This window comes from Neopsephotus bourkii, unplaced genomic scaffold, assembly GCF_033783945.1.
Source record: "Neopsephotus bourkii isolate Nb327-2 ecotype Australia unplaced genomic scaffold, CSIRO-AGI_Nbou_v1 NB_168, whole genome shotgun sequence".
Taxonomy (NCBI): domain Eukaryota; kingdom Metazoa; phylum Chordata; class Aves; order Psittaciformes; family Psittacidae; genus Neopsephotus; species Neopsephotus bourkii.
This window is the reverse complement of record NW_026900684.1, coordinates 13,995,003-14,020,697: the sequence shown is the minus strand read 5'-3', so window position 1 is coordinate 14,020,697 and position 25,695 is coordinate 13,995,003. Positions and strand designations below refer to the sequence as shown.

General features: G+C 35.7%; 1 protein-coding gene across 2 annotated transcripts in view; it reads right to left on the bottom strand.

Annotated features, from left to right (window-relative positions):
• Positions 1-3,121: 3,121 nt before the first annotated feature.
• FSTL5 (follistatin like 5) overlaps positions 3,122-25,695 on the bottom strand; it is a 281,852-nt gene continuing 259,278 nt past the window's right edge. For both annotated transcript variants that reach the window (XM_061373214.1, XM_061373224.1), the window contains one exon: positions 3,122-5,551. In XM_061373214.1, coding sequence (XP_061229198.1) covers positions 4,849-5,551 — 703 coding nt within the window. In that variant the 3' untranslated portion in view covers positions 3,122-4,848. The remainder of the gene's footprint in view (positions 5,552-25,695) is intronic.

Genomic DNA, 25,695 nt, shown 5'->3' with positions numbered 1-25,695 from the left:
ACACAGCAGGTAGGACTCCGCTATGACTTCAGTTTGCTACTGAGAACAGCTGGAAGGTGCTCCCTGTGGTTTTGGTTCTGAGTTCAGAAATCTGAAAATAGCCATCTGTGGTGCTTGAAGATGTGTCCTTTCTTTTCATTAAAAAATGGAGAGGCAGGAAGATTGGATGATGGCTTCCTTCTTTTAAGACCTTATCCAGTGGTGCGAGCACTTGTCCAAGATACACCATAGCCTGGTTCAATTCTACACATTTACACAGCAAAGTCAGACAAAAATGGAGTCTGTTGACCTATAGAATATTTTGCAAAGCTTATTACTCTGTATTGGTTTCCCCTAAGGTTGTTTGAAAGATCAATTGGCAAAATAAGGAGAAGAAAAGCTAATGCAATTTAGAATTTTTATAATATTCACTGTAGCAACTGCCTGATTCATTTTTCTAGAAGCTCTTGAGATGCATTAGAGGTGCTCACTTCAAAATGCCCCATGAAAATGATCAAAAATTAGTACATATAACTGGTAATTGTTGTCGTTTTTTGTTTAATTATTTGAGACATACAAATTTCTTTATGAAATATTCTGCTAAGCATCCTATTACCTGTCTTTCATTAGGTAAAATCAAACGCCCTAATTAAGAAAGAACCCACTCTTCCCTTTGAAATCAAACTGAGTATCTTGTGGTAAGTAAGGAAAATGATGTAGTATCTATCTTCTTTTCTTAATAAAACATTCGTAATTTGCAAAACTGCCATTCTGTAATCCATATATAGGAACATTTCATTCCTAACCAGAATGCAGCTACTAGCTGGGTGTAAAAAAAAGCTGTTCAATTACACAAAAATCATAAAATCATAGAGTAGTTAGCATTGGAAAGGACCTTAAGATCATCTCATTCCAACCCTCCTGCCACAGGCTTCGCCCTAGACCATGTCACCCAAGGCTCTGTCTACCTGGCCTTGGACACTGCCAGGGATTTACCACTTTGGACAGCCTGTTCCAGTGCCTCACCACCCTCACAGTAAAGAACTTTTTCCTTATGCTCAACCTGAACTTCCCCTGTCTAAGTTTGAACCCATTACCTCTTGTCCTATCACTACAATCACTGATGAAGAGTCCCTCTCCAGCATCCATGTAGGCCCCCTTCAGATACTGGAAGGCTGCTGCAATAACATATTCAAGCTCAGAGTGCATATACAAGATATATTTCCCATGTATATGCAAAGACATCTTATTTTTGTACTTATGAACTCTTTGGCAGCCACAAACATAATTTGTTTATGGAAAATATAATTAGATGCACTGATGGGGTTGTTCCAAGCTCAGTTTACCTATTTATGCAGTTGCTTAACTAGCAATCTCTCACAATTTAGTATTATAAACCAAGCAGACAAAAACTATATAAATGAAGACAGATGATGATGCTCTGGACCACACACAAAAAGTGAAAAACTGCAAGATCATATTTTGAAATAAAAATCTCTACTAGTTTATTGAAGAGAAATTAAAAAAAAAAAAACAAACCCTCTTGGTTTTAATCCCTTATATGTATTGATTGATGTAGATATAGTTGTGCTGCTAATAACTAGCTGTTTATCAGTATGGAATTTATCAGTATTTTAAAAGATACCTTCAGGCAGAGAATATTAAGGATGTCTACTGCCAAACTGAAGTGAAAAGTATCATTTTTTTACGTTGGCACATTTTTTTCCTTTGGTGACTTTAAAAATGGCCTGTCAGAGCTTTTTCTCCTTGTCTCATAAATAACATTATTTTTTTATACCTCAGCAAAAGCATCTCTATCCTCACAATCCCTGGTGAACATCACCCTATCTTATCCTCACATGTGCTCCTTGCATTTGTTAGGGTACAGAAACATAGTGGAAACTTTCAGCAGCTGTAACAGAACTTGATAATCATGTACATTTGGCTTCCTGTGTTACATTTCCATCACCACTACTTTCCTCTAATGTATTTCCATAAGTAAATCCTAAATATTGAAAGTTTTTAAAAGCTTGTGCAATAAGATTTGTTCACCACAAATTAAGAGAAAGCATCCATTGCCTCTGCTTCCAACAGCACTTAGCAAAGGCAGGATTTAAAAGCAATTGTTGCTACATCTGGGTTTGTATTAAGGTAAATTTGAAACAGTGAAGTTAGTGTTTGATTTTTCATTTTTTCAGTGGGAACTGAATAAAAACAACTCCTGGACACCAGAAACCAGTTTCAGTTCCACAACAATGGGAAAGGAACAAACTGTGGTCTTTAAGCTATTTCACTGGACTAGCTAAACAAAATACAGGGAACTGGCAGTAGTCTTTTATCAAGCTTCTTTAGCTAGAGTCAGAGATATTCTTAGGGTGGAGGTAGATAAACTGATTTCAAACAAGAATGCTAAACTGACTGGAACAACCTTACACTATACAAATTACTGTGCTATTACTGACACAGTTACATCTGTTAATTTTACTAGTACAGAATTTGGTCCCCTGTTTCATATAATGAGCACCCTCGTTTATCCAAGATTTAAAGCTTCTCTGATTGCCAAACACTGCTAATAAAAGGGGTAAGAAGCTGCAAAACTGCCCACTCACCGACTTCGACAGAGATTGTAAGAGATCATGCACTACACAGGACAGCCTTCACCATCCTCTATGGATTTGGTTCTTACCTTTGATATTAATGGGTAGGCAAGGACAGGATAAAGTAAGTGTACAATCCATGTACACTGAGAGATTGGATAGGCAGCTGTTTAGCTGTGCTATTGGAATGCATGCTCCTTGGCTTGGGCTTATATGCTTGTATTGCCTCTGTAATAAGAGGGTTTTGGCTCCAGAGGCTAGGCATAAGAACAGACATCTGTCTCATTACTCTGTGCCTAACTGATAATTAGATGAGCTTTTCTTTGTAGCAGTCAAAGGAAACTTTTCCAGTTAGTTAACTTCATCTAAAAAAATTTCTTCCCACACTGTATATTATTTAATATATATAAAAATATATCTATTTTATATACATCTATATAAAATAAGAGGCAGATAAACTTCCTTCTACCTTGCTTTCAAATTAAGTCTGTGTTACATGCCATGTCAGTGTGGCTACATTGGCGCATTCACCAAAGTCAGTACTGTTTAAAATTTATGGAGTTTATTCTCCTTTAGTCAAGCATTTTCTACATATACAGAACATTCACATGGTATAAGTCACAGAACAAAAATGCATGAGACAGACTACTGCAAGTAAGTGAATAACAGCTTACATGATTCGTTTTTGTTCACAATGGAGGAAAGTTGTTAAAAAGGAAAACAGATTCAGTAGCTAGAAATGTAAGCAGACTTTTATCTTAGTTAAATTTACCTACCAGCAGGATTACTCAAGCTAAAGAGAGATCTACTGTATCACACAGGGCAGGATGCTAAATGCACACAAGATTACAATGCTAGAAAATTCCAGATTTCTAAGCAATTTACACAATCTAAATTGCAGTAAAATTTTGATTAAAAAAAGATATTATTTTTCTGATTGCCTTCAGTAAATGGAGGTCAGTTTAAGAGCTTATAAGCATTCTTTAGCAAAAAACATAATAAAAATACTCCCAAACTTGTAAGTCATTGCTCTAAGTTCAGATAGTTGCTTCCTGCTGGCTTTCTGGTCCTACTGACCTTACTCTACTTTTGGGAATCTTATTTTTCCCATTTACATTTTTAATCACTGTTAATATTAGAATTGTAAGTAGACAAACTATAAAAAATACAAAGTTTTTGTTGTTTGGTTGGTTGTTTTTTGCACTAATCCAATTGGACACATGGAATAGAAAACCTGTTGAGCAAAACAAACTGTTCAAGAAACATTAATCAGTGGTACAGTGAATAACCAAAAATGTGACCTATTGATTGTAGACTCACTTCTTTGCATTTTTAGTTTCTTAGAATGCATTTTGTTTGGTTTAAAATAACTATTTCCTTGATGATATAAGTGAAGCTTTGTGATGCCAGGTTTTTAGAACATGGTTTAATCTGAAAGGATTAGTGCAGTATGAGGACAGTAGATAGTAGGATAAGTAGAACTGAAACTCCTTGCTGATGAAATCCTGTGACAGCTGAAAAACATAACACTTTTTTTTTTTTTTTTCTAAAAAAAGGTTAAGCTTCTGCAAGCAGCTCTCTCAGCTAAGACTCCCCATAAAAATAAACTCCTCAAATTGCGGTGACCAGAAAACACTGCAAATGTAATTCCTCCTTATTTTCTCTCCTTCTATGTTCCACAACTTGAGAATACAAATTTGATACCAAAAGTTTCTTTCCAATGACAAGCAATCCTATAGCCACAGTGGGAATAAATAATACAATTTCTATGCTTTACCTTTCATGTGAAACTTTCGCTTCAAGGCACAAAAAGATTAAACAGTGGACTGGACAGAACAGGACAGAACATTTCAGTCTAAGGAGTCAAAGTTTGTTCAACAGCTCTTATTTTGTGTCTGAAGCAAACTTATCCAAAATTTGAATCATATTTAAATCTCCATTTTCAAATGCGAAGTATATTAAATTCCCTGAAGCTTTTTGATTTTTCCCTAATTGCTCTAAAATAATGTATGATATTTATCATCAATTTCAATATTTAGCAATTTCAATCTAACAACACAATCTCAGCTGATAATTAATGAGTGCCATTATCAAATAGCTATTTAGTAACTTTTATGTGGATGTTGATTCAGATTGCGTTTAAGTCAAAGAAATAACAGGTATAGAAGAATCTAACAATTTAAAATGAAAATAGTTTAAATTTGAAGAATGGTGTAATTTGAGTGCAATGTACTGTAAAACTATTAATTCAGCAAATATTGAACACAGATCCTTATGCTTCTCCAACCCAAATTACTGTGTTGCCTCTGCCAACTTCAGTGATTTCACAATTTAACTTATTGAGCCGTCCATCAAGGATAAAGAGAGATTCCTTGGAAGGGGTCATGAGATACTGACCAAAAATGCCACTGTCTTTTATAAGACGGTTTTTACTGTTCCAAGGCCATTCATCTGCTTTGACAGGCTCCTTCAGACTCTTCACCATCTTAACCTTGCCAGAGGAGAGCTCCATGAAAAGAACATCAGTTTGCATGCTGGAGCTACAGTAGACATTGTACTGATGAGCTTCAGTGAATGATGGCTGAAAAGCTACATCAGATATGTGCAAATTAGTGTGAATGTCAAACGCATCCTGTATTTCTCCTCTCATTGTTATGGACTGGATCCTCATGAGACCCTTTGCATCATCAATGCTGATAAGGTAACGTCCATCTGGAGAAATATGTGGTGTGCCTGTTACGTCACCATTGTATCCAATCACTGCATCAGTAACACTATCCACTATAAGCTGCGGTAGGACAGCCCCAGTGGTATCAGGCTTGCAGCAGATAAAAAAATATCCTCCAAGATGTGTATAAGCCAGTGACTGAGGAATGCAATTATAATCCTTTAAACTAATTGTCTTGACATATGACATAGTTTCTAGATCAATTTTCTGGAGAGTAGGCTCGTCCTTATGAAGAATAAATCCAAACCTGGAAGGAAAAACAGAAAATCAAAGAAAGGCAAAGCTGATGTGCTCATTATGGATAAAATGGATAAAGCCATTATAAGCAAAGTAGATGAGTTAGTATGTGCAGAGGTGTATTGCTATATATCTAAGCTTCAAATGTTTCAGCTATTAAGCATCTTAAAGTATTTAATTCTTAGTGTTCCTGTAACTGACATTCAGACTGGATCAAGGGAAATGTCTAAAAACTATCTGATTAATGGAAAAACTATTTTTTTCCTACTGATACGGGGGAAAGGTAAGCATTACTCTGAGCATATCTATTCAGTTATAACTTTTACAAAAGCCAGGAAGGGAAAAAATGATTAAATATCAATAGATTGTACATCTCACATGTTTTAATTCACTTCACATAGCTCTTCAACTTTCTCGGAATATCAGCTTAACCTAGCACTCATTGCTATTCAGATAATTACCTGAATCTTCCTCATTTTAATTCAGGAGAAATGAATATCATAAAAGGATTTAGGTTTATGCCTCCCAACTATCCAAGCGCCTTATTTCTTACAATTTAAATGACCCTTTATGCTTTTCCGTACATCAAGGCATTTTCACTGAACATGAATAACATGCTTAAACTTTAAAATTCTAGAGCTGAACATTTATAACATTTTAAATATAAACTATATTATTATTCCCTAATAATCACATATAAGTTCTGATCTGACTGCAAAATCATTTGACTGCATATATGTAAATAAAACCACCCTAAATATTATGGAGTCATGTGCAAGTAAACTAGTTTTGCTTATCTAAGTAGCTTTCACAGCACTTTTCCCAGACAGATGCTTTCCTCTGGCACACCTAACACTTTCCTCTGAATATATGATCCTAAGAATGAAGGTGTGTGCTGACATATAATCTAAAAATACCTTTCACATCCTGTTGATATAAAGTACGATGACAGCTAGAATGTTCCATCGAGTTGACAATAGCACAGAATTTTTACACTACACTTTGCAACCCCAATATATTTAGCAATCAGTGAACCACCAAAGCAACAGGCTAAAAGGCTGAAGGACATTGCTCAGTCAGTTCCTCCAACATAAGACAGTGTGAATTGTATTTGCACTTCCTACTGAACTAAGAACACTTTTAATTTTAGCCCCGCATTCAAAGTTCTTGCATACTGCTTCAGTATCATAGGATCACAGAACTACAGAATTATTTTGATTGGAAGTGACCTCTGGATTTCATTTGGTCCAACTCCCATCCAGAGAAGGGCCAGTAGGAATCAGACTGCCTGCAATTACAAGTTGAGCTAATTATGAGATCATTTTTGTCTTCGATTATTCAGCCAGTATGGTTATTTATACATATATACATGCAATCTGAATTAAATTGTCTTGGTTAGAAAAAGGGTGAGTGAGCCTTTATGAAGTTTATGTCAACATAAGTTGACAATTACTGTTACTTTCTGTTCACAAGGCCTGTTGTCAGAAAGGAAGGCTAGGATCATCAGATGAAATCTGATTTTTAGCTGTTCTGGCCATCTAATATCCTTTTCCTGATCTTTTGGGGCAGGCAAAAAGTTGTTGATTCCTGATTCCATTATTATGTAGTAGGTAATTTTTGGTCATGAGAAACAAACTTGTACTGTATTATGTACAGAATCATTCTGTAATAGAAGCTAAACAGCAAGCAACATTCTGAAATTTCAAATGTTTATGATATACCTCACTGTTAAATAATCAATGTTACACATATGAGCAATGATTACAAAAAGACAATATAATTAGCTTATTGATTGTCTTTAACATAACAGTGTCCAGTATAAAGCAACAATCAGGAAACTGTCCAAGAGCATTCACAACATTCTGGACAATGACTTACACATATCTGCTACTTAATCCTGCAAAAACAATAACCAAAAAAACCAGTGCATTTTGAAAGGACATTTTTCTGGATGAGAACTGACTGAAAGCTAGACATTGTTATCACTGTTGATTTCATTAATATCAAATGCAAAACAAAACTGAAATATCTAGGTTGCTAGATCAGATATTAAAAAATCAGAAAATGTAAAAGCAACAAAAAAATACAGAATGTTAGAGTCAATATTATAGATGATATAAATTCAGCCAAACTTTCTGTCCTGTCACTTTTATTGTGTAGAATCAAACTTGAGCCCTATTTCCAACACAATAAGGTTCATGTGAATACATGCAGGCTGCTGTTTCTTCAGTCCTGCTTTATTACAGTCTTAACGGAATCCATTTGCCACATCTGAGAGGCAGAGGTTGTAATGTGGGGAGGGCATAGATCGGTGTTTGATGTAGACTGGTGTTAGTTTGGTTTGGTATAGATTGTGTTGCAATATAGATTGGTGGCTGAGTGGAGGATAACCGTGCTCCCGCAGAAGGAAAGTGTGGAGTGAACTTAACAGGAATTTATCTTATGGCATAGCATGTACAGGTGGCAGGTTAAAAAACACGGAAGAAGAACATGGAGAAAAGTGGACATACTGCTGTGAAAGAAGATGGCTGCAACATGCAGGACAGGTTAGGGCATTCCTTAAGTGAGACACTGGATACATTGGAGAATCTGCAATTACTGTGGAACAGTGCAGCACAGGGGACAAATATTACACTGGTTAATTACTCTGAGAACTGTAAAATTTGGTTACAAGTGAGTTAACCAATGCAATTGTGAGAATACAAAATCAGTAACACAAATTTGTGAATATTACAAATATAATAAAATTACTTGACTTCTGAGGTAAATAAATAAAAATATTTTCAAATAAAAATCTATTTTTCACTTAGGTCTGCTCTTATTCAATAAAATTTTGTCATTTCTGTTCCTAAGAGAAATGTACTTAAATTACATTTAAGCTTATGAATATCTATGTTTAAAAATAAACATACTATCTATTAGTGATGTCATTTGTGTAAATTCAAAAACTAGTATGATTCTCATGAACCTTTCTCAATTCTCATTATTTTAATGAGTGAAAGGTATGTGAAAGCAAGGGAAAATATCTAATTTTAGGTCAATGTGATGGCAAGAACTGAATACATGAAATACTTTAATTTCAGGTATTACATCATTATTTCAAACATTTTAATGTAAGTACACACTGAAAATATTTTTTGCCTTAATTACTTCTGATCTCAATTTCAATAGTGAACAGAAATAAACTATTTTTTTCCTTGAGTCTTGTAAGCTAACTTTGGGTTTGAAAACATCTTTTTTCTCTTCCAGTAATGGGGAGAATTAGGGAATCATACTTTAAAGAGAAAGAAAATGCTCTCACAAAGTTGTTTTTAACCTATGTAGGTACCTAAAACACACACCTAAGACACATTTTCAGACATATACAAACATACATAAAAGTAATTATATGGTTTTGAAAATCCCAGGAGAAATCATCTAAAATCATGATTAAATACTTTCGTAATTGTTTTCATATACCATGTATCAAACTGACTAACAGAGAGAAACCTTTATGCTGCCTGTATATCTATTTATTTAAAAGATTATTCCAATGCAAACAAGATTAGAATCTATTATCTAAATCAGCAATTTTTACTTGGTGGTTTAAATCACAATTAAATGAATTATTAAAGTCAGTTTCATGCAAAAAAAACCTGCTTTGCTTGTGAGTTCTTGATTAAGCACTGTTAATGATCTTTTTTTTAATATTTTTACTTTCAAATGTCACTGATTTCAAAAGGAATATATAAGTTACTAATCTTTGCTTCTCAAATAGTATTAACAGCATACGTTTTTGAACCACAAGTACATTCAGCTTATGTTAACTTTGGTTGCACAAAACACTTGATTACCCAAACAGTGAATTTATTCTCTAACTTTAAAGATAAGGGCTTACATACCTTCCCTAAGGTACATCAGTCAAAGGTACAGAAAGACTCACACTTGACAACTCTCTTTCGCTCCGAGAAGGATATTGCCATTGGTTTGTTCTCCACTTTCTCATTACCTGGTGGTACCTCCTGCCAGACAAATCCTCTGAATTCTGCCAGCTAAGAGGTTTGCATGAGCATTTCGCAGTGCATGCCATTAAGATTAATTTAGTTATTTTGGAATCATTCAAATGCTTTAAACAGTGTCTGTTGGTTAACCTGGTTGGTATGAATGAAATTGTTTAAGAGCCAGAGCAAAATGTAATAGTTTTCCCACTTACGCAGGTAGGCTTAAAAAAACTGCTTGCCTACAGCAAGGAACTCCAGACCTTTAGGGTTAATCACATCCTTATTCTAGAATGAATCATCAAGCACATTATAAAGCATAAACCAGCTGATAACATGTCTCAAATATTTCAACCAAGACTTTCCAAAGCACTCCAGTTTCTTGTGCAGCTTTAGCTATCTCTTTGTAACATTTATTTCCCAGTCCAAAAGCCACAAGTGAAAAGCTTACAGTATCTTGGATAGATTGTTTTTTGCAACTTAGTGGCTTCAGCTTTAGCAGTTGAGTTTACTTGAAAACTACAGAAACTGGATTCAAGGTTGCAGCATCCTTATCGTTATTTGTGTACTTGGGAGATCTACCATCCCTTGCTCTAAAGCTATTAGTTTACTTGATTTCCTCGCTGAAGCAGCAGATTCTGATACTCTGCTATACCTGAATACCTATTTACAATATATTTTACTTTTAAAGTGTGCAAGGGGCAGTTTAATGTTTTTTTGTTTTTTTGTTTTTTTTTCCCTGTGATCGTTCATTTTCATGCTCTTAAATGCTACAGGCTACCATTGCAACTGGGATCCTAAAAACATAGAGAGGAGCAAGTACAGACAACTAAAAAACATCAGATTGAATAAGAATATAAGAAATCACTTTGTCAAGATAATTTCTGTGAGTATTAAAACCACAGAATCCAAAGGGGAAAGCTGATAAACCTTCACAAAGGACCTACTCTTCCCCAGAACAAGTAATGCTACCAAAAGGAATCAATTAGAACTAATGGGATTTTATAAATACTATTGTTCAAAGAATTCTTTCTCAGCCTGTCATGTTACCTGTAACTTTTCAGTGCCCCAATTAAAATTCAGTAAAGCTGTACAGCGATGTAAACACCCATCAGCCCAATAAATACAGATGAAAGAGAAGTGGGGAAAAAGTAGTTTCAAAGCTGCCCATCTTCTTGGATATAAACGGATTTGGCAAGCTGCGTGTTTGATATATTTGTTTGTCTGCCTGTCTCAGTGAGAACTGTGGCTGAGATTTTGAGAAACTCAACAAATCAAAAGAGAGTTTGCACAAATCAAGCACAGTCTTCGTGTGCATGTGAGGTTTGTGTGACTGATTCTTAGTCTGTAAAAACTGCCATGCAGAGGCATAAGGATGGTAAAAGAATGGAAGTTCTGGAAGTAATGGAAGTTCTGGGGGGAAGATACAAAAAGGAAAAGGGGAAGTGAAGTAAACTGATAAGGATTCCATGTCTGGTACAGTTAAAAAGAGAACAAACCTTCCAAAAAAAAACAAAAGACACACAAACCAAAACCACAACAAAAAAGAGAGAGAAATTATACTTTTTGTTACCTAAAGATGAAGCAGCATTTTCTGAGCCACTAGCAATTGAGGAAAATGATTAACAGGTTTTCTATAGGAATGTGTATCTGCCAGGTTAGATAATTTGTTCCTGATAATTTTGAAAGAGTTGCTAGATCTTAACATTTTGATAAATCTCAGAATAAAAGGAAAATTTGGAAAGTCTAGCAGATGATTGTTGAAATATTCATCAGATAAATCCAGGTATCCTACTTAAGCTGAATAGCTTGATGCATATCCCAGAGAAATAATAAAATTTATGATATGAGAACCAACTAGAGAAAAATGTGAACATAATGCAGTCAGCTGGGTTTATGAACAAATGAACTTTGTCAGACAAACTGAATTTTTTTTAATACAAAACCTTGCTGAAGGTAACTGAATATCAAGAGGGCATATCTTTATTGGAATAAATACTGATACCTTATGGAAAAACAATTTCTCTGCAATAAAATGCAATTATCAATGCAGAATCATCATTTTACAGGGAAGTTTTGGTTTTGCTTTGTACCAACTCTGATACTTCATAAAATTTTCACAGGACATTTGGATGTAAATACATGTCCATAGCATTAAAGTTACAAATAATGACAGGGAAGTGTCCTGGGTTCAGCAGTAGCAGTCATTTTTCTCCTGGTGTATTGCTGTGTTTTGACTTTCATCCTGAGAACAGCGCTGATAAAAATGATGTTTTGGTCTGGCCAAGGACTTTGTGAGGCTCATGCTCTGCCAGGGAGGAGTGGAAGCCGGGAAGAAGCAGAGACAGGACACCTGACCCAAACTGACCAAAGAGGTGTTCCATACCACAGCATGCACAGCATGTCATGCCCAGGAGGTGATGGGATGTTCCCCGAAAGGGCTGGGAGACTGCAGGGATGGAGGAGGTATCGGTTGGTGCTTGGTCGAGCTGGGGGGGGGCAAGTTATCAGTCAGTTGGTGCTGAGGTGTTGTATTCTCTTCCCTTGTTATTTCCTTTATCATTACTATTATTGGTGGTAGCAGTACTGATTTATGTTATGCCTTAGTTACTAAACTGTTCTTATCTCAACCCATGGGAGTTGCACTCTTTTCGATTCTCCTCTCCGTCCCTCTGGGAGTAGGGGGAGGGCAAGAAGGGGAGGAGTGAGTGAAAAAGCTGTCTGGCTGTGTTTAAACCACGACAGAAAGTTATTACATTAGTCAGTTGGTCATTTAAGCAAAATGTGTTAAGCAAAACAGAGCTAAGTGTAAAGTCAAGCAACTTTACTCGTGAATGAGGAGTGCAGGACATGCATGTAGAACAATAACCTGAAAAGAAGCATCTATGGAAGTATTTAAGGATCATAGCAGACATGCAAGTCACTATGAGATCTGAGTCTAATGAGCTTGAAAAGCATTACCCAAAGGTTTTCATACAGTCCTTGGAGGAACATACAGAAAGAGGCAAGGAAAATGCAAGTCTCCTATCTGTATTCTACACTGGGGAGATTATATGAAGAATGCTTTATGTTGTTTTATTTCTGTCCTTCTACAGAGGAGTATTAAAAAATTAGGGGCAAGAAAGAATCATAAAATTATTTGAGGGCTGGAGACAATGATTTTATGGAAAAGTCTGAGAGAAAAATATAACTGAGACAGGACTTATTTACAACATGTATCTACCTGAATATATACGACGTTAGACAAGATGTTCTGGTGGTCTGTTCTAGCCTGTGAATATGATAAACATCAATTTTTTGTCTTCATACAATCAAAATTACATAAATACAGTAGGTATTTATCTTATACTACTTGATCATTTTATGCTGAGATTTTAAGACGCATCCAAGTGTTTAAAATCTCATGAAACTGTGATTTCACACAATAGCCTAGCTCATACAAACACACACACACACAAAGTAGCATGCAGGGCAATCTTTCTTTCTGCAGGCCTCAGGTTTAGATGGCACTCTTACATCCACTGTACAGAAAAAAAAACTGGGTTTTTTTAATTAATCTTACACTGTTTCTAGTCTTAATAAATTTTCAATTTCACACGTGAGTTACTAGTAACTTTTACAATTACTGATCTTCCATACACACAGATATATCTTCAAAATAAATGTTCCCCTTGACAACACACTGGTCTCCAAATTCAGGAAGCTTGTGAATAGCCTGTATAATTTTACAACTATACAACTATGCCAGCTATAATTTCACTTGGGAAGAAAAATATTCTAAGACTGGGGTGGTCATTCCTTTGAGGTTTATTAATCCAACTGTAGATCATGGGGCATAAGTTGGAGGAACAGTGATAGATCACAGAGACCTGCTTCAGAACAATTACCTGCTTGCACATAACAATGATCAGTTGCAAATAAATTTCAGCCCACTATCCAATAACCTAACTGCTGCCTTCTAACCACCAGGTGAATTTATCTGTACTTCAGTTCTGCTCAGTATTAAGAGCCTTCTCAGCATGCCAGTGTCAGATTACTAACTCTGCTTTCATTGTGAGGTTGGCCTTGATCTTTCTGATGAGGAGGCAAAAGCTACTGTAAAGAGACAGCAATACCAAATTTATCAGAAAACTCTATTGCAACTCACTAAGGTCAAATACAGCTTTGGATTGCACATCTTAGTGAATTGGGGGACCCTAAAAAAAGCCGTATGTAACAAAGTGGGTGATTTACCAGATCTGTAACAAAATGTCATCCAGTGGTGTCTACAGGCCCAGTGTAATAAGGACATTTCATAAAATTGACATTAGTAAGAGGGTTTTGTTAGAGGTCTCAGTAAACCAAATCAGCAAGTACCTGAGTATCCTATTCCATTCACTATCCTATTTTTTTTTTCCATTGAAAACAAAGCAAAGCTATTAAATTTGAGTAAAGAAGTCTGCAATACTACTCTGTGTTCAGTGAATAGCTGAGCTCAATCCCCAAAGCTACCATAACTTTTCAAAAATACTTAGTTTTCTAAAGGGATTAAAAAAACACAGCCATCCATAATCATGCAATAAAATTGTATCTGTCATCTATGTACTGTTAACCTGTTATTTATGATTAGGCTGTTGGAAAACAAGTGATACTTCAGAGTACCTTTGCTTTTTACAAATGTTTTATAGATAAATGGTGCTCTACTTAATGCAAAGTTTCCTTTCATATAGATAGATATGCAGAAGAGTCCCACTGTTCATTAATCCCCAATTAATATTTACGAGAATCTCAATCCTCATGTCTCTTCGATGCACAGTATCAAACAGCACATAAAGGTGACTGTCAGAGTGCATACTGAGATCCACTGCAACTCAAGCCTGCAAGACCTCAGAGCAAAGCTTTACATTTCTAATAAATTATTTTACAATTTATGCAAGTGGGAATATGTAGCCTGTGGGCATATCAGTCCAACTGGAGTACATGCTAGAACTGTAACATCCAAGATTGTCTCTTTCTTCACTCAGTCCATATGAACAAATAACATTTGAATCCCAGATTTTCAAGATTTGTAATCTTACATTGTGACATATAGTTAAGAGAAATAGGAATAGTAATATTTAGCAACTCTATAACACTTTGTATGAGAGGTATACAGGGTTTGGTTGGAACAGGGTTTTTTTTTCATATCAGCCCATATGGTACTGTGTTTCAGATTTGTGAACAAAAGTGTTTATAATCCACTATGTTTTAGTTATAACTGAGCAGTGTTCACACAGCATCAAGGCCTTTCTTTTTTTCTCACTCTGCCCTCCCCGCCAGGTAGGCAAGAGACTGGGAGGTGACACAAGCTGGGACAGCTGAACCCCACTGGCTAAAGGGATATATATTCCACTCTATAGAACATAATGTACCCAGATGAAGGGAATCTCAGGTACATAAAAATAACTTCTCCAAACTAAGTTAAAATAGACAGGAAGGATATCCTAAAAGGTTTCAAATGCAAATGCATTAAAAAAAAAAAGAAAGAAAGAAAAAAAAGCTAAAAAGCTCATGGATGAGTGCCTTATTTTTCTAATTTTAATGGAAAAAACCCACCACAAATTTGGGAATAGAATAATTATGATTAATTTAACAACAAGTTTAAAATTATTACTTCTACTGTCTCACGATATATTCAAGACCGGAATTTTTAAAGCATTCCAAATATATTTAAAATATAGGATTTGGGTTCTAGTTTTATGGAACTGTAAGTCTGTATGTAACACAAAAACAGTCAACAATAAACTCATGAACTGTATCATTCTTTTCTCCAAAATGCTAACTGTAATTATCCCTACGGTATTTCCCTAACTACTGCAAAACTCTTAACATTAAAACTCCCACTGACAAGCTGACAAACAAAGGAATCTACACATACTCTACCAAACTACTACTCTCTCTTTTGTCAGAGTATCAAATGCCTCATAGTACAGGAAATCTTTAACCAATTAGGTTTGGAATAATTTGTGTACAGGAACTTGCCCATGAAGCAATGTGCCATGAAGCACAAATTCTGAACTCATATTTAAAAGGTATTAATTTTGGAAATCTCACTGGGTATAATTGTTACACATGAACATTATCATTTTTACAAGTCCTAACGCTCCTTTCTCTTATCACATCCAATTTTCATATTATTTTTAATGACATTTCCATCACTTAAATTTCCATAGTTCGTGACAGTTATAAAGGGTAAAAACAAATTTTCTTTTAATATAGATCCCCACATAGTGTATAACAGATAACTTTCAGTTTGAAAAAAACTGTGCAAGTGTAGTGTATGTTACCACAGCAGGATTTATATTACTGTCTTCCTTTCACTGTCCTTTACAGTGACTGAATACTTTATCTCTTGCTGTTCTTTAAGGAGATGAGTTACTTTCAAACCAAAGCAAATACCCCTGTTACTATCGAAGAATAGTTCATTATGGTTTTGAAAAAGTATTGCTGGTTTCATACAAAATTCCTGTCAAGTTCCTTATCATCTCTATTCAGCCTAAGTAGCTTTTACTTTTGCACAGCACAATGGGAATATTTTGCTTTTGAGGAATGAACAAGAACTCCTTTTTCCCCTTGAATATCTCACTGTTGTTCCATATTTGTTACATAATTGTTCTTTCTATCCATGCCAAAAATGCTTTGAATGTGATTAAACAATTTAAAATCTGTACAGCTTCCTTATCTGTTTTCTGCCAGTTTGCTCCATAACAAAAAGATAGATTTCAATAAATTGATTACTATATGTATTGTAGAAATATCATTGATAGAATGTGCTATGTCACAACTGTGTATAGGTGTGTAGCAAAAGATCCTTAAGCACCTAAGAATTCTCATTTTCAGACAATTCTTCTTTCATTTAAATCCTACAGGACAGAGGAAGGGATAAGAGAGAAAAAACCCACACTGATGTAGTGCTGAGACTGCATGAGTTAGAGTTTCACATACAAGCAGTTTACCTGCTTCCATTCTGCAGAATTTTAACAGAAGTATGTATTACTTGATATAAAAAGTGCATGTGTTACATAAGTATGCATATACTCATATGTATATGTATAGCAAGTATAGTGTCTCAGTGTGCAGTTGAGCTATAGGGAAAAAAACATGCACTAGGGTATGCCTCCCTGATCGTACTTTTTTTTTTTTAATACAAGAAATGGATGAGTAAAAATAATTTTTGCCTCACATATTCTGGGCTTCAGGCCTCAGGCTACAAATGTTTTCACTGCTCTCTGCACCTGTAGCTTCCAAATTTGCCTTTGAAGAGCCCACTGATACTTTTTCAGGTCAAATGATAGAATCCTCAAAAGTGTTGACCTTTCCTTGTCCTCTCAGGGGATAAGCATGGTTTCTTCCCTTAGGATTAAACATAAACATTTTTATGACACAGTTGGTGAATTGGATAAGTTGAATGGATGTATTTCAGCATCATGTATCATTCAGAAAAACAGTGCTAGATCTCAATCCACAGAGAGCTGAGTTTTAGGTGGCTCTGATAAGGATTTCAAGTAATATACCTTAAAACTAAAAATTATGTACTTTAGATTAAATACATGTATTATTTATTAAAAACTGATATATGAACCAGGAAAAAAAAAAGACAAAAACAGTACATGGCTTAACCCTGTCTTTTCCAGAGTACACAAAAATATAAAGCTGTTTATATTTACATCTTTGCTGCTTTGAAATAAACAAGAAAAACCCACGTATCCACGTATTTCTGCAGTCCTGATCAAGCACCACTGCTTCTCTTTTCTACAATCGTATCTGTAGGCAATAAGAGGTTGAAGTATTGCCATTATTAATGTTCAGCCTCATCAGAAATCCTTACCACAAAAATCACTCTCTACAGATAGCATTTCTTTCCTGTAGACACCTACATTTCTATGGATAACTATACATGCCTGCATATGAGTTAAACATGTAAGTTGCTATTTTTGCCAGCAGAGATCTAGTCCACACATTCAACAGTCTAGAGAAATTAAGATGTCCAGTGCCAGAGCCCTCCCTATAGGGGGTGAGCGAAATCACCTTCTAGACTCCATTACCTGTATAGAATAGATGTCCATTAAGTACATAAAAAGACAGACAGTTTACACCCATGGCTACACTATTATTTTCACCCCTTAATCTAGGTGTTCATAGTCTGAATCACACAGTCACCATAAGCACCCTATCAGAATGAAAGTATAGTAACCAAAACCAGCTTTATAAAACTGCACAGATTTGGAAAACTGAAGTTTAGTTGACTGACACTATGTCAGGATGTGAGGAAGAACTACAGTTATGCTTGAAACGTGACTGTTTTGCCAAGTCATTACAGTAAGTTCAGGTAACTCATAGCTGTAGAAGCTATTAAAACTGCCTTTTGTGGTCAGAAATTAAAATGACTGCTCAGAGGAGCAACTAGCACTACTGCAAGTGCCTGGATAGAGAACAACTTTGTATATGTCTCCATGAAAAAGCTAAAATCAGAGAGGATGTTGCTTCCAGAACTTTCAGGGTCTCTGAAGATGGCTTTCACAGATCTCAAAGGGTAGTTTTAATAGAAAACCATGAATTCACTTTGCTTTCTATACAAAGTGTATTTTTCCAACCATAAGGGTCAGCTTCAATATTTTCTCAAGGCTAGAGAGTCATCGAAAAGACAAATAAAAGCTCTTCAGAGTCTGCCTTTCATTTTTACCTTCTTAGGGTTTTGCAGGGCTTTTAAGAATTGCATGCTAATCTTATAAATGAATTTTCCAAAAGCAACTTTGCATATCACTTCATGTTAGTGAACTACTTTTTCATGGTATTATTAGGTATTAACATAGAATAGTTAGGGTTGGAAAGGACCTTAAGATCATCTAGTTCCAACCCCCCTGCCATGGGCAGGGACACCTTGCTCTAAACCACATCACCCAAGGCTCTGTCCAACCTGGCCTTGAACATTTCCAGGGATGGAGCATTCACAGCCTCCTTGGGCAACCTATTCCAGTGCCTCACCACCCTCACAGGAAAGAATTTCCTCCTTATATCCAATCTAAACTTCCCCTGTTGAAGTTTTAACGCATTACCCCTTACCGCATTAGTCCTATAACTACAGTCCCTAAGGAAGAGTCCCTCCCCAGCATCCTGTAGGCTCCCTTCAGATACTGGAAGGCTGCTATGAGAAAATTTCTAAGCACTAGTTAAAAAAAACCTTAAAAAAAGAAGCTTAAGAAATTCTTTCCTAGAAATGATGATAATTTTCATTATACTTTAATGAATATATTTACATAAGACTGTATTTATTGTTGAGTTCAGAAAGATCAATAGAATAGAAGATAATGATGATCATGTAAAAACTCATGTCCTCTCTCCTTTCTGTTTCTAGCCATATACCCACAGATTACCCTCACGAAATCAACAGTCTTTTTTAGAGAAATATCCGAGATCAAACACTTAAGATAAAGCTCTATCACAACAAAGTTTGACCAAATCTGCTGGCCAGAAGTTTTCCGTAACTCAAATGCCATTAACTGGCCAAGAACAGTCCATTATAGGCTCAAGGTAGACCCTGATCTTCTAAAAAGCTTCTATTCTGGCACAGGAAAGTACCTTCCTTAAAAAAATAAAAATCTAAAATAGAAGTTTGTATATTTACCAATTTTTTTTTTTCTGATGAAATGGAGGAAATATTAACAATCAACAAAAGGAGAAAGGAAAACTGGCCTTAGAACTGTTTTGTTAGCTGTATAGCTCAACTGTCTGCCCTTCGAGATTTGTCACCAGCACATTATGCCTCAGACTAAGGATTTTCTAAGAACTTAATATACAACACTGCAACCATTATTTACTTTGTTAAAATTACTCTTCACTTTATAACCATACACAGATGATTCTAAGGAAGGCTGTTCACAGGGATTTATTTTACTTCAGAGGCCTTGAATTCATACCATTTAAATCATCACACAATTAATTTTCCTCAAGTAACTTTGAAATACACAGTTTATTTTTTATTGCCGTTTTCTATTACAATTACTGTAGTATATTGCACAAATAAAGTATTTACCCCTGGATAAAACCCACACTTTTCATTTTGGAAATGTTTCTGATTTCAAAACCTGTCAGCATTGCAAGGGCATATGAGTCTTCCCCTCAGGACTTACAAAATTATTGTTGCCTAGAATAGTTCATTTATGGCAGTTTGATGAGAGGAGGCTTTTTTCTTTAATTTCTGAATTTCAGAAATGGTTGTTTGATGATAACAAAAGGCTAAGTGGATTTCGTCCAGTAGTTATTGCACATCAGCACAAATGGTGCCTTTCTTTTGGGTACTATAATAGTCTTTGACCTTCAAAGTTTTCCTAATTTTGTTCCCAATGCTTTTCATAACATTAAGAACACTTGCTTTGTATTTCTGCTTGCACCAGAAAAGGCTTTTTTCTCTTTCCTTTTCACTTGTTTATAACATCATTAAGCCCAAAGCATCTTCCTGTCTAAGGACATATTAACATCTTGGAGAACATCTTGATAACTCTCTATTTCTTAAGTGTTTGTGTGTGTGTACACATATATTCACATACACATCTTTAAAAGATTTTTGTCCTCTTCACCAAATGAAACATTTAAAAGTGCCTTTCGAAATAACATTTGATGAAGTAATGTGTGACTGTGATAATTTACCTGGGAAATACTAGTCCTGATAAGTAGTAATCCTAAGAAATAGGAGTAGGGAAAAAAATGGTAAAAAAAAAAAATAAAATTAAAAGACAAAGAACAGAAGGTTGTGGGGTCATTCTTATGGAAAATGAGCAATTTCAGTGTAAAACAAGATCATCACTATCAGTTCTGTTAGATGAATGAAAAGGTCAGTGCTGATGAAGAACAGAATTTGATGGCAGGTCTCATTTTCTGAAAGTATTGACTATTTTTTTTTAATTTCCTAAGGAAGAAGTTCTGGATTTCAAAAACTTCAGGTTTCTGAGTTCTTACAGACTTGCACATTAAATATCTCATCTGTACCTTTCCAATTAGAAGAAAAAAATGTCTATAGTTACAGGGAATTCTTTGAAATTTTTTACCTTTCTGGGAGGAAAGAGGAAAATTAACGTATAGATATAACCTACCTTCAATCAAAGTCAATACTATTTTTATTCTTAATTGTAGATGCAGTTTAAGAATACCTTATGCCAGCAGAAGTCATATACACTTCACAGGTTTACTTGATAATATTATTATAAAGAAATGTAAGTCTTCATAGATTAATTCAGAAAGGAACTTAATACTCAAATGTAAGATCTATGAAACCAATATTGTTTAGATCTATGGGAGAGGGTTTTCTTAGTAATGATAAAATTTCTGATTAGATCCTAAAATATCCTGACATAGAAGAGGGATGGATACTGCAAAGGTGTGTGTGTGTGGCTAATCCCACAAAAGGCCTGTTGTGCTTCACAAAGGTGGTAACAACCGCTGAACATTACCTGAGAGATCTGAATGATCTTTTGCTATTGCTTTGCACACACCTTATAGCAGTGAATGTTTCCTATATTTCAATTCCCAGTCAATGGTGGCCAAACATACTAAAATGATTCTTTCTCTGTCTCTCAGCACATACTGACCATTATTTGGAAAAAATAAGGATATCAAGAACTTCAAGAAAGACATGCAACACAGAAGGAAGGAAATATAATTACTACAAGGGCTTGAAGGAATCCTGAGAAGTGCTATGTTGCTAGAATAAAGGGGTTTCCTCAAACTAAGATTTGTGTTTAGAGCTTGAATTTGAATAGAAAAATTTCCATTTCTAGACAGTAAGTGACAGACACAGGAATGGATGCTATAAAAGAAACACGTTTTGAGCATTAATAAGCTTTCAGTAATGGACAATAATGGAAGCAGAGTTTCTGAGTTTATGCTACATCATATTTAATAAGATTAGCTCTAGACTCTAAAAATTTGAGTGCCACAGCTTTAATGTTGCTGAGCCAAAGTGAATGTCGTTGTAAGTACGATCAACAAAATCCACATCCTTATTCTGACATTTTTCACTAGACCAGAAAAATCACAAATGATACAATCTTTCAAACACTTATTTGTGGGGCAGATCCATGCAAGCTGTCTTCTGTAATTCAGCTGGATAAATCACCCAAGTCCTTACAAGAGAAAGCTAAAAATTTTTGAACTAAAATCTCGTATTGATAACAAAAATAGTATACTGCCTGAAATCTTTTTTCTTTTTGGAAGCTTTATTTTACTACTATTTCAGTTTAAGATTTTACTTGCAGAGCATTTAAGCCATATCTCACTAGAGACCCAGAGGAAGGAAATGAACTGTCATCGGAAATTTGTGTTGAAGAATATTTTCAAACAACTCATGTGTAAAGAACAACAGGAAAAATTTCCCAATAGCTGACCCAGATGCCACAGTGACTTCCTTAGTCATTATTTTAGATCTTGCTGGAAGAGCTTCCTTGTTTTAACATGTCACACACAGCTCTGGACTTCTTAATCATGTTTAGCATACATTTGTCGGGATAAATCCTGAAGTTTTAGTGCACTAGTGATGCAGAAGCCATGAATGGTATGAGGGCTCACTCATGGAGCACTTGCAACATGGATTTATACAATACACACTTTACTTATTACAAATAGCTCTTCAGTGATTATAGTACTGACAAGAAAATAGACTGAGAAATTTTAGGACAAAGGAAAGCACCTTAATTTCCAGATTTTGAGAATCCAGGAATACATGAAACTATCTGTATTATATAATAAAGGAACTTATTCTTAGCAAAATTATATTTGCAGTGTTGGCAGAAATGTGTTTTTCTTTCTTGTACCTTGTAGAGAAGGACAGCAATAAAAGTCAAAGGAAGGGCTAGCTACACTGACATAGTGAGCAAAAGACATTCCTAAGGATGGTCCTAAATGTCAGTAAAAGGTAGGATAGGTTTAAGAAGATCTGGTGCTCCAGAAAATATCATAACATCAAGGTGGGTAGATGTCATATGGAATACACAGCCAAATTTATATATGCCAAAAGAAACAGCACTAGTAGAAAATTAATAATGAAGTAGAGATAAGGACTACAAAGGTGATAAATTACATATGTCAAAACATATGTCAAAACATATGTAAGATATTTTTCTTCATTTTAACAATGAAGTTCACATACTGTTATAGCTGAGGATATATGAATATTCAAAACAACAGGTACTGAACTTTACCACATTTCCTTACTCTCTTTTGTTTTTCACTAGTGACCCAAATTAACAAAATATTAAACAAAACAAAGCAAATTATCTGTAAAAATTATGACAAAATACTATTCTCAGAACATAAAAGCATCAGAGATGACACCTGTATTGAAACTGTAAGATAATCACAGGGGAAAAAATCAGGCACATCACGGTAAATTGCTGTGATCTACTTTACAGATAATATGGGAATTGAGGATTTGTGGTAATGGCCCTATTAAGATGGAAATTTTGATCTTTTACCCAGAAGAAAATGTTGCATGCAGTTGGGATCCCATGGAAGGAATACAGACAAAATAGTCTATGCATGTAGATTTGGAAGTTTCCTTAAAATCTTTAGCTGTATGACCACACACAGTAAAGTATCTCAGCTTCATTAAAAATGGAAAGACAGGTTTGTAACATAACATCAAAGAGGAAAGGTTAAATGTAATGAATAAATTCTAAATGCTTAAAAGTAGAAATGTGCAAATGAAAACTTCCAAATAATTTTTCACTAATCCAAAGTCGCAGATCTAAAACACAGCACCATTCCGGCTGCTATCAGGAAAATTAACTCCATCCAAGACAGACCCAGCACAATTTTTTTAAAGTAATTGTACTCTGAGCAATTAAGGCAGCACTGGGATAACTTCTGATCACTGGGTACACCAAATTATGTGCTGTAATTATAGGGATTAGTTTCTTCTTATAGTTGATTACATTTTTATACATTCACTGTGTCATGTATTTTCACAGTGATACATGTTGAATTTTTAAAAGCAGACAGGTACTAGAAGACAGATACATAGTTATTTATAATCATCATTGGTTTGGCCACCTCAGATGGAGGTTTCATATTATCTCAAGGGTAAATATTCCTGTAATGGCTTCTACACCTGCAAAAGGGAAAGAAAATTCAGTGTGAAGCACATCTACTTTTTAGCAAAATTACTCTTCACATTAGTAGAGCCAACTAGACTTAAGACAGGTTCTGGCCATTTCCTGGGCTAATAAGGAAAGACAAGTAGAACATAAGGAATTTTCCTTTATTGATGCTAGAACTTCTATAGTGATACAACAGCTGCCTGCAATCTCATGTTTTCGGTAATAATTGAAGTGAATTTTCATTTCTAAATAGCCACACTGAGGTGGAAAAAGTTTTCTGACAAAATGTGGGTTGCTTTTTTTTTGTTGTTGTTTTTGTCTTGTTTTGTTTTGCTTTGGAAGCTGGTATTTTTAGTTTGAGAGCTTTGTGAAGTCTTATTCAAGCCACTTTAAAGAAAAAGATCTGGAACATGAGATAAATTGGCCAAGAAGTAATTGTATTGTATTGTTAACTGACATGGGAAAAAGCCTGCAGGATAGTTGATTCCAGAAACAAATTAATTTTCAAGACTGATTTATCATATATATTTGTGTGTAAGCATATGTACATAGAACCATAGAATACTAGGTTGGAAGGGACCTCAAAGATCATCTAGTCCAACCTTTCAAGGCAAAGTGTAACCTAGACTAAAAGTCCCAACACCCTGTCCAGCCAAACCTCAAGGGTCCAATATTGGGAAATCCATCAGTTCCCTGGGAAAATTATTTCACTGGCTGATTGTTCTCATTGTGAAAAATCGTAATCTTCTGTCCAACTGGACTGTTCCCGAGAGTAACTTATGTCCATTACCTGTATTTCCCATGTGACTCCTCGTAAAAAGGGAGTTTCCATCTTCTTTGTAGCTACTCTTTAAACACTTGAACATGGTGATAAAGTTCCCACTGAGACTTCTTTTCTCAAGGCTGAGCAAACCCAGTTTTCTCAGCCTTACCTCATTTACAGACTTTCCAGTCCTTTAATCATATTTGTGGCGCATCTCTGGATCCTCTCCAGCCTGTCCACATCTTTTCTGTAGAGTGGGGACCAAAACTGAACACAACATTCCAAGTGTGGCCTGACAAGCTCCAAGTAGAGCGAGATACTGAGATCTTTATCTCAGCTGGTGATGCCCTTGATGTAACCCAGAATCCTGTTGGCTTTGTCACAGCTGCACACTGTTCATTCATATTGAGCTCTTTATCCACCTGAACCCCCAGAACCCTTTCCACAATGTTGCTCCAAATCAAGTAGATCCCAGCCTGTGCTGGAGTCTTATATTATGTTTTCCCAGGTGCGAGACCTTACATTTGTCTTTGTTGAACTTCATAAGGTTCTTGACAGACCACTCTTCCAGCTTATTCAGGTCACCCAGTAGGGTGACTCTCCCTTCCAAAGTGTCCAGTTCCTTATTCAGTTTGGTACAATCCACAGACTTGGTCAGGGTACACTTGATCCCATCTTCCAGATCACTTATAAGGATACTAAATAGTGCTGAGCTCAATATTGATCCCTAGGGGACCCCACTAGTGACAGGTTGCCAGGTTGAAAAGGAACTATTCACCACCACCCTCTGGATGAGGCCTGTCAGCCATTTCCCCACCCACCACACAGACCACTCATCTAGTCCGTAATGTCAGTTTCTCCAGGAGAAATGCGAGGGAAACTGCATCAAAAGCCTCATAGAAATCCAGGCAGGCAATGTCCACTGCTTGTTCCACATCAACCACACAGGTTACTTTTGCCGTAGAAGGTGACCAGTTTTGTCAAGCACAATTTGCTCCTGGTGAATCTGTGCTGGCTTCTCCCAGTCATGTGCTTCATTTGACTTGTGACAGGCCCCAAAAGGATTTGCTCCATAACCTTCCAAGGAACTGAAGTAAAACTGATGGTCTTATAATTTCCTGGATCCTCCCTTAAGCCCTTGTTGTAGATGTGGCCAACATTTGCTTTCTTCCAGTCTTCTGGGACATCCCCCAATGCAGTTTCACAATTACATCAGCCAGACACCCTTGGGAGGATATTATCAGGGAGCATTGATTTGTAGGGGTCAAGCTCCTGTAACAGTTCACATATCAAGTCTTCCTTCACA